General features: G+C 33.9%; 2 protein-coding genes across 2 annotated transcripts; both read left to right on the forward strand.

Moving 5' to 3' along the window:
- The first annotated feature begins 2,241 nt into the window (after positions 1–2,241).
- Positions 2,242–4,839, forward strand: LOC106138593 (fatty acid-binding protein). Its single transcript, XM_013339785.2, has 5 exons — positions 2,242–2,401; positions 2,571–2,733; positions 3,150–3,319; positions 4,078–4,188; positions 4,524–4,839. The coding sequence occupies exons 2-5, from the start codon at positions 2,664–2,666 to the stop codon at positions 4,581–4,583; spliced, it is 411 nt and encodes a 136-aa protein (XP_013195239.2). The 5' UTR covers positions 2,242–2,401; positions 2,571–2,663; the 3' UTR covers positions 4,584–4,839.
- A 1,185-nt stretch (positions 4,840–6,024) lies between these two features.
- On the forward strand, positions 6,025–9,892 carry LOC106138475 (ADP-ribosylation factor-like protein 6-interacting protein 1). The gene is made up of 3 exons (XM_013339632.2): positions 6,025–6,250; positions 6,890–7,261; positions 9,545–9,892. Exons 1-3 carry the CDS (start codon positions 6,227–6,229, stop codon positions 9,728–9,730), a joined length of 582 nt encoding a protein of 193 aa, XP_013195086.2. The 5' UTR covers positions 6,025–6,226; the 3' UTR covers positions 9,731–9,892.
- Positions 9,893–10,194: the final 302 nt, after the last annotated feature.

Below are 10,194 nucleotides of genomic sequence, written 5' to 3' on the forward strand. Positions count from 1 at the left end.
GTGTTGCTAAATCGTTTGTTACGTTACGGATGGTGTGCGCTATTGAATAATACGACTAGTATGTTTTTGACGCTACTATATTCCAAACTGCTTGAATAAATAATTCGCCGGGATAAAAATAAAATACTTACATACATACGTATGGTCACGTCTATATCCCTTGCGGGGTAGACAGAGCCAACAGTCCTGAAAAAACTGATTGGCCACGTTCAGCTATTTCGTTGCGAAATCGTTTGTACGGATGATGTAACTTCACACAAAAGGTGGCTCTCAGTTTGACCTGTATGTAGGTATGAATCGCTGAACCGATTTTGATGCAGTTTTCAGGAAAGTATTTGCTACGTTGATGAAGGTTTAAGAAATTAAATAGGCTTTGAAAAAAGGAGGAAAGCGACTGGTGATGATTCTCTTTTTTTACGAAAGTTATTTCAATATTTTTAAATAGACTTTTGTTGAGTGTCAGTTGTAACTTTCACACAATTTTATTTTAGGGTGGGTCAGAGACATCTTTTGTCATCAATTTATTATCCATAAATCATTTCATAGATGCCATCAAATTAAAGTAACTTGTTGACACAAGCTATGATAGCTGTTCTCATATATAATTTAAAAAAATACTAATATTATTAAATAAATAACAATATTAGTAATATTTATTTGCTAACTAATATAACAAACACTTTTACATGCAACCAATGCAACCAATCTAACTGTTCGTTCAGAACTTTGTACACAGACATATTTGTTTGTACAATTTAAAATAATTTGATTACGGCAAAATTTAATTGATCACATCAATAAATGATAACCATTTCATAAAATAAAAGTAATGAACGATAGTTAATATAAATGGAAAATAGATTTTATGGCAAATAAAATAATAATAATTTATTACGATAGATTCAGAACGTCAGAAGTCAGTGGTGGCAAGGCGGTATAGGGATGTTTAGATATTTCGATTCAATCGATTTGCTGTGAAAGTTAAATAAGCTGTTGTTTAGCTATGCAGTGATACTACTGACATACAATATAGTTATATGGGGAAACTGTTTTAAATGTATTGCAAAAACAGAAACAAAGAATACTAGCCAACATTTATCAAATGACATCAAGATCTTTACACATCATAGAGACTTTTTTTATTTATAAGTCTCAAATACCTAATGATAAACGAACTGATTTTGATGTTATGTCGCTCAGACACAGACAAAACCTGCAGGCTCCAGAAATATTTGGCGTATGATGCTATACGTATTATTAATAAATTTTTGGAAATTCCCAAAGAAGCAAAGCTCAAGACGCAGCTATTCATTCCGGTCGCGTCAGCCTCATATTTAATGTTTAGATTCATCAAAGCTGGATGTTTGTCTAGCCAGGGCAATGTCATCAAACAGTTAACATCATGGAGCATTGCACATGGTGCAGCCGGTGATTATTGTGTAGGTACATGTTAAATAGCAGCGGCTCGAAGCTTCTTACGACTTTCTGGGCTCCCCTAGGAGCCCATTCTTTTAAAGTACCTTTGCCATCTTCTTTTAGTACACCCTAAGAAAGGGATTGGCGAGCGAATTTTTCTCCTATCTACTCGATTACTTTAAAATTTTCATCCCTACTGACTGAATGTAGACATGTGCCAATCATGTTCAGGATCGGATTGAACCTGGAACGGTTCATCGGAACTGTGGAACTAGTTCCGTTATCATGTTCGCGGAACTATCTAGTTCCGCTAAAATTTTCAATGCAGGGCGCGTTACTTACCCACGAACTGGATATGGAACTACGACGACGACGACGACAGTCGTCGTCGTATTTTCATATGTTTTGAATAGATAACACACATGACTTGACACGACATAATATTACCATAGCCATAGCACCTATGTAATGTACTTCACATCAATTGATTTACCTTCATACTTGGCAGGCTTAGGACTGACAACCAAAAGTAAATTATTTTACAATCTACAAATGAGTGTTTGGAGTCAATTGTTACTTTAAATAACATTGAATAGTTACATAAGTATCTAAGAATATTACGAAATTAATGAAGTGTGTGATTACTATTTTGCGGCAGCGCGGTGGCGGCACGTCGGCGCCCTCATATTTGGTCGCGGATATGTTAGGAACTGTGGACCGACTAAGCCAATCAGTTTGGATTGGACCGATATCGTTCCACCTCCGGACATAGTTCCGAGAACTATTACGGTCCGGAACGACACATGTCTACAGACAATGTCAAAAATATCAGCAAACTTACTTGTTTTTATTTGTATATCAATTTATTATCATTTTTAGCTTGTGTTTTGATGATGCTTGAGTGATATCAATGAAAACCACGAAGACGAAATTTTTATCAGTTTATCTTCCCTGCCGACCATAAAATTATAGATTTTATATTTAGGTGAGTGAAATTATTTTTTCGTTTAATCACATATATGTATGACTATTTTTCCAATTGCTTTTAAGCATTACAATAAATTAATGATGAGCCCGTATTTTATCAAACTCCAATCTTTAATAATTATCAGAGTACGTGATTGATATTACAGTTATTTTAATAATCTTCGCAGATAACAGCAGTGAATTGTACTTGTATTATAAACTTGCTTTAACATAGCATTACAAAGTTATATTCAGTAAGAAAACCTACTTATAATTTAATAATGCCATCAATATCTGGGAAATATCAACATTTTAAAAATGAAAATATTGATGATTACTTTGCAGCAGTTGGTAAGTGGAAGAATTCTTAAAACATATATATGAATAAATTTTGAATAATTTGGTTCCATTGATACCCTTGTTCTATTATATATTTATTTAACCTTTTTGCATATAAAATTAGAAGTCTCTGTATACTTTTATATGTTTAAATTTCATTGTATGAAAAAGGAATTTTTGCTGTACTAAAAAGAAGAACATCACATATTACCAAAACATGATAGTGTTAGGTGTCTGTAAAAAGTCCTGAAGTACTGCTACACTGTACCAAAATTTAAAGTACTTTTTTCTTGACATTTTCTACCAAAAATTAAGTTTTCTCTTCAATGTATTATTTGTTTAAACTATATAACATTTGTAAAATACAATGGACAGACTTAATGCAGAAGCATTAGTATAATTAGAAACTTTTCTAACATATATTTCAGGAGTTCCTTACATGGGACGTAAAATGATGTCAATGTCATCACCTCTGATGGAAATAACTTTAGATGGTGATATAATGACAATAAAAAACACTTCATTACTTCGTAATGTGGAACATTCATTTAAACTTGGCGAAGAGTATGAGGAACACATGCCTAATACAACAATCAAAGTAAGTATCACTGATGACACTGTTTTTAACTGACTTCAAAAATGGAGAAGGTTCTCAATTGTATGATATTCTCAACAAATGCTAGGACATTTTAGGTGTCCTTTTTTTTTACTCTATTGCCATATTTGCCACTGGTTCTACAGGACACCTCCTGATTATTAAAATCAGCACCCTGGCAATAATTGAAATAAAGATAGGGGCTCTTTCTTAAATGAATATCAGCTGTTTTATAAACGAAATGTGAGAGTCTAACTGGGTATGACATAGCAATTTCAGAATCACTGTAACTTGCTGGTCACTTATCAAATGTTTAGCATGAAATAATTTGTTATCATGTACGAAATAATTACACTTTTTTTGTTACACTTACAAGCTACGCTAGTATGGTGCAGTGGCAATATGTAGCTATGTCTATCCCTTGAGAGTAGTTCAAAACACAATGAACTCAATCTTCAATTAAATTATCCTTAGTTTCAGTTTTTTAATTATCTTCAAGCATATTATTGTTCTAGAACTTACTTGAAAGTATTTAAGATTAATACCTAATCATGGATAAGATTATATTGCAAAAGTTGCCGTGATCAGTCTGGAGTCACTTCATATTAAAACCTGCCTCACCAGATCTAGTATTGTGGTTATAGGTACTCCCCAAACTCAAGGTGAGAGTGCAACCAGGTTGTGTTTAAGAGCATTATAAAATAGGTATTGCCGACAGTCATCCAAGTAAAAAAACTAACAATTTCGTTTCTTTTTTTCAGAGTAAAACTATCATAAAAAGTGACACAGAAATGGTGACTGAGTCAGTGATACCAGATACAGGGGCCAAATGTGGCCGTCATTACGCTTTCTCAGATGAAGGCTGCGTTATCGTAAGAAACCTTATAACTATTTATTTTGCGCTGTGTGGTGTTCGACACTTTAGAATAGTACCACTCTATATCTTTCCAATGGATGTCATAAAAGGCGACTAAGGGATAGGCTTATAAACTTGGGATTTTTCTTTAAGGTGACAGGCTAGCTACCTGTCTCACTTTATATGAAACAGCTGAACATGTTTATCAGTATTTTCAAGACTGTTGGCTCTGTCTAGTATGAACTAGTAAGCATGACCAGGTGTTCGAAGCATTGCAAAGATAATGTTCAAGGAACGAAAATCGTTCTGTAAAGAAAGGATATGAGGGGTTAAAAATTTATTAAATTTCAGACGCTGACACATGAAAAAGCAGCCCAACCAGGAAAGAGATACTATAACAGAGTTAAATAAGCTTTGGAGTTATAGAAATGACTCTTGGGATGTGTCATATGTGAACAATTACTTTAATAATACCTACATACCATTCTTTATTTCCATTTACATATTTAGTTAATGTATTGTTATATATTTTTTCATTAATTATTTAATTTTATTTGTAAGAAGACTGATGCATGTATATCAATATGAACATTGTTATAATTTTTTAGATACTTATTATATTAAATACTTAAATATTTTGTACCAAAAATTAAATTTATTTATTTTATATCTGTTACTTTTATTCAATGCTATCCTAGTAAATCAGTCATTTAACAGCGGGTACTTTTGTCTTTCTCGCCCTGCCCATTATTAAGAGCTGTAATAATCTTCCCTTCCAGTACCGTGTATTTCCCGAAACCTTAGAATAAGACCACTCCATTCTATTTTCCATAGATGTCGTAAAAAGCGACTTAGGGGATAGGCACACGTTTACTCAATACATTGCAATTCTGGTGGCCATAAAACAACAGAACGCGCTAGATGTTTCTTTTCTCATGCAGATTGTAAAAATCAATCAAGGGAGGAACTTATAAACTTTTCATGACACTAATTGAATCTCAATTTCATCATAAAGCCATGCATCTGAACGTGGTCATCAATTATTTTTGAAATTGTTGGCTCTGTCCACCCCGTGCGGAATAAGAACCTTATTATAATCCTCTAACGTTATTATAATAAAAACTGATATAAAATTTGAAAATTAACGGAACGTACCCATTTCTAAAATTGTAAACCAAAAAATATCCGAACGCAAGTTTACCAATCGACGTTAACTTTACCCAACTTATTGCCAGAATAAAAGGAATTCCCTACTTAACAGTAAAGGCGCATTCATTAGTCGATAGCACGTATGCGGGGATCGCGCTTATGGGAGTAAACCACTAATGAAACGCAATAAACATAACAGAGCATTTGAGAAATTACCGGAGTGCGGGAAAACGATCAATGAAACTTGATGATCTATAAAAAGCATAGGGAAATTTTCCTCTCCTCATCATTAAGCGTTAACAAAGCGGAGCGAACACTCAGGGAATACTTTTAGCTGTAGCACACTCATTGTTTTTATCAACAAAGTGGATTAAAAACATATACATAAAATCACGCCTTTTTCCCGGAGGGGTAGGCAGAGATATCTTTCCACTTGCCACGATCTCTGCATATTTCCTTCGCTTCATCCACATTCATATTGCCTAAAATATTTAAAATTAATTTAAAATGTTTTAAGGTAGTAATCTATCAATCACCTTTTTAACATTCGATTTGTTTACATATTTGTTTGTACGATTTAGCGTAGTTTTGACTTTCCAATGTCGTCATCATGGGGAAAACGTATCCAATTATGAATTACTTATGTCAATGGGAATACCAGGGTCAGCATCTGGTAACATTAGCCGCTAGCTGTCAAGTCAAATTTTGGCTAACGAACGTCCTGTCCTACCTGTCATTTCAGTATTTCATTGTTTTGAATTGAAAGTTTTACCGAACGGTATTATTTATTGCGTCGTCGCATCCATTCTTTGTCTGATTAGATTTCAAGTTGTGCAAATTAGTTTTTAAAATAAAATTAAAAACTTATTTAGAAACAACAACGTATTTACAGCAGCATTTTAATAATGGCTGACATGTTTCAGGAGCAGGTACGTACGTAATTAAATTACATTGCAGTACCCACCAATACTTTTTTGGAATTTATTAATATCAAATTTATTACGCTTGGTGTATGATTTTTTCTTTGGCATATATATTTATGGACTGCCTAATCAATACACAATCCGTCAAACAAAAATTTCTTTGGTAACATCTACCGTAAGTTCCTGTAGAAATGATACATAACATAATCATTCTTACTTGATATAATGGCCAAGTTCTCCCTTTTCTGTGCATGGTGTTTAGGGTTTGATCCAAAGCTCTTAAGGCTTGATCCAAACAGCTCAAAACAAAGAAGCACATCTTCATCATGTCTTGCTATCCTTCATGGGGTAGACAGAGCCAACAGTCTCAAAAAATAAAAAGTACATATTTAGCAAAAAATTAAAATGTACATATAGTATTGATAAAGGAATAGTATCGTAATGCATTGAAATTTTTAGATGTTTCAGGTCTGCCTGAGATCATGTATACAATAATTTACATGCTGTGTTTTCAAAATTATCAACTATCTATCAACACAATGCAAATGTAAAATATATTTCCATGAAGTTTAAGCAAATTTACTTTATCCCAAGTTAATTTTCTCTTGTTTTATTACAATTATATTAAACTATTTATGTCTCCAGGAAAAGCAAGTGAAGAAACTGAAAAGGCTCTTAGAAGGTTGGCGCATGGCACTACTGCCACTAAAATCCATCATTCTCTGGGAACAGCAATGGCATCCTTGTGTGATAATTGGTTCAGTCTCCTTTCTCTACCTCCTGATTTGGCTCCTGGATCTGAATACTCTGACCACAATTGCCCTGTTGGGTATTTTACTTAATTTTATTGACTTCATCATTCCAGTAATAAGCAACTCTCTTTATGGTCCAAGTGCTTGGACTGGTCAAAAGGAAAAGATGTTTGAAGAAATCTGCCGAAGCATTGTTCTTAGCTACAACAATTTTATCAAGCAAGTTTGTAACTTTTATTCACTCCGAGAAACTGGCCCTTACATGGTGAGTATTTTGAAACCTACCTATTGCAATAAATTGCAATTGATTATTAAAAACTATTCTCTTTACGATCTGACTGATGACATGAAGGTACGGTCGCGTTCATAATTGCAGTCATAGTTGGCAAAACTTTATAGCTTGCACTCACCGCTATCACTCACACATTCACACAAATAACACAATAAACAACAAGTGGTAAAGCGTTGGGTAACGCGCCATCAAGAAATCAAGAAGAGGGTAGTGTAAATAAAAGTCGCCGCGCAGCGGCCGTCGTCCGCTAATCAACACAGCGACACGCCACACAGCGGAGATCCATGGTGGATCAGTACGAAAATAATGGCTTCATACCGACCAGAACATTTGCGGAACAGTTCGACACATCAGTGGTTACTGTTCGTCGAGTTTGCACCGTGAGGGACTACACCACAGACAGCCAGCAAGAAAGCCGTATTTATCCGAAATAAATAAGCAAAAACATTTAGAATTTGCTCGGCAGTATTTGGATTTTGACTGGAAAAAAGCAATATTTACGGACGAAAAGTTCGTTTACGTCATCGCAACACGGTAGGCTTCATTTATGGCGAAGAAATGCAACTCGGTATTAAGAAAAAAATATTGGGCCAAAGATGGAGTCTGGACGCATATCTATAAATATGTGGGGCTGGATGAGTGCTGCTGGACCTGGGGAACAGGTGTGGATAGCAGGACGCGCTACAGCTGCTCATTATGTGCAAGTGCTGCAAGAAACCATGTTACCAACTGTGCGGTGAATTTATCCGATTGATGATATGCCAACAATGTCATTTGTGCAAGACAACTGCCCTGTGCATCGAGTCCATATAGTGCGTGAAAGGTTCTGCCAGTTTATATTAAAACTACTAATTACTTAGATAGTGTCTTAAGGACAGCTTCAATATCTTTTCTTTATGAAAACGAATAATTAAGCTGTAACCTTAATAACAGGAGATAAGTAGATGATACAATTAGTGTAATATGCTGTATGTATAGCTTTATATAATCATCAATATGTAAACAAAACTATAGGTAAACTGTTTCAATAAAATTTACTAATTTTAATTGAATGTTTTATTTTGCTCCCTCTTGTTTAATATTTTTTGCTGACTTCCGTGTTTGAAGACACGGGTATTGTAATTCTTAGATATCAGTTAGCTAGTTAGTCAGTCAGTTACTTAGTTCAAATGGCACCTTGAAACATTAAAAATTGTCAGTAACACTAATTATTTTTTTTTTAAAAGACAAAAAAAAATCCTTGAATTACTTCGGAATCCAAGTAACGCTAGTAACTAGAACAAGCGAGTGTGAGCAAGCGAGATTATCTAATATATCTTAGATCTCACTTGCTCACACGAAGTAATAAAATTGCTACCCAATAACTTTCAAAGGAACCACCACCTATGTTAGGGTCGTGTGCAGACAAACTTTCAACCTTATTGAAATGATATAAGTCTGGCAGTCGCAGGCTTCCCCCTCTATAGGCAAATCTTATGCAAATGATGAGAGACGACGATATCTCGATCGACAATTATCGGGCCCAGTTCGGCCATCGTTGATTACCGTCTCTTTCTGTTTTGTTATGTTATATGTCATAGAATAATAAACTGTTTTACTTAGTAATCATTGGTATTAAAGACCGTATTCATTTGATGGAATATTTATTCTTTTTAAATATGCATGTGTGTGTGGATCTAGTGGAACCACAGTGCACGCTATTTTAACCCGTAAGAATTTTAAAACTATGACTGCAGATATGAACGCGATCGTACATTTATATCGGAGTTTATAAGCTGTTTCTATGGGATAAACCTGTAATAACACCTTGTCTTATATAAATTATATAATATATGTAACATGTAGAATGACAATTGAAATTGCAACATTTGTGGAATGCAAAAATTTACAGGATCAGCAAATGTATAAAACAAAGATGTTCCCTTTGAATTCATAATTTATAATAAAATGTAATAGTGCAGGTTGCTTCCCAGCACTTTAGAATAGGACCTCTCCCAACTAAAGTGGATGAACCAATGGATGTCGTAAAAGGCGACTTAGTGTATCCTTGTAGTTAATGGGCTAGTCACTATTCCTATTCCTTTCTATAACCTGTCACTATTTGAATATCAATTTCATCATTAAGCCATACAACTGAACCAGCCTTTCAGAATATATTTGCTCTGACTACCCCGAAAGGGATACAGATGTGACTATAGGTATGTATTTATAAAATGTAAATAGATATGACAATTTGTTTTTTTATTTTTTTTTCAGTACTATATAATTTCCATAAGCATGCTGATAACACTGGCTTGGATCACATCCACCATCAACAATATCTTCCTGTTTTACATTTTGTCTGTGGTTCTGCTGCTGTGGCCGGGTGTACAGCACAGAGGAATTATCAATGCAATGCTCTCTATGGTCAATTTGGGACCAAAGACATCCAAATTAGAATAAGATCCCATAGAATTATATAGCTTTTATAAATTGTGAAGTGTCTGGTCATTAAGATTTTAAGTTTAAGCTTGACTTATTAATGTGAGCTTTAAATTTAAATGTATGATGTGTTATTATTGGTTAATTATAAAAGTAGCTGAAAATTAAATTGTTTTAGTCAGATTATCCATCTTTTTATTCCTTTTGATGAAAACTATAGCATTTATCAACAAATTTTTATCCCATGAGTTTCCAGAGCAATCCCACTTTAAAGTCCATTTCTTTGGGTACCTACTGAACTGATGTAAAATGTATTTTTTGATCAAAAAATTACTTTTTTAATCAAAACATACATTTATGAAATAGAGTATGGTTAAATAGCAAAAGTGGTTACTAGGAAATCTTTTTTTTCATTTTGCATTTTCTTCTAATGGTTATACATGAAAAATTTATTTTTCAAGAAAAAAGATCATCTTAGGATCTAT

This window comes from Amyelois transitella, chromosome 5, assembly GCF_032362555.1.
Source record: "Amyelois transitella isolate CPQ chromosome 5, ilAmyTran1.1, whole genome shotgun sequence".
Lineage (NCBI taxonomy): Eukaryota > Metazoa > Arthropoda > Insecta > Lepidoptera > Pyralidae > Amyelois > Amyelois transitella.

What these genes read in the sequence shown, in the direction of transcription:
- LOC106138593 (XM_013339785.2), top strand. Translation starts at nt 2,664, where the DNA reads ATGCCATCAATATCTGGGAAATATCAACATTTTAAAAATGAAAATATT. An exon ending in TGCCTAATACAACAATCAAA is followed by an intron (nt 3,320 to 4,077) that starts GTAAGTATCACT and finishes TCTTTTTTTCAG; the next exon opens with AGTAAAACTATCATAAAAAG. An exon ending in CAGATGAAGGCTGCGTTATC is followed by an intron (nt 4,189 to 4,523) that starts GTAAGAAACCTT and finishes ATTAAATTTCAG; the next exon opens with ACGCTGACACATGAAAAAGC.
- LOC106138475 (XM_013339632.2), top strand. Translation starts at nt 6,227, where the DNA reads ATGGCTGACATGTTTCAGGAGCAG. An exon ending in CTGACATGTTTCAGGAGCAG is followed by an intron (nt 6,251 to 6,889) that starts GTACGTACGTAA and finishes TTATGTCTCCAG; the next exon opens with GAAAAGCAAGTGAAGAAACT. An exon ending in GAGAAACTGGCCCTTACATG is followed by an intron (nt 7,262 to 9,544) that starts GTGAGTATTTTG and finishes TTTTTTTTTCAG; the next exon opens with TACTATATAATTTCCATAAG.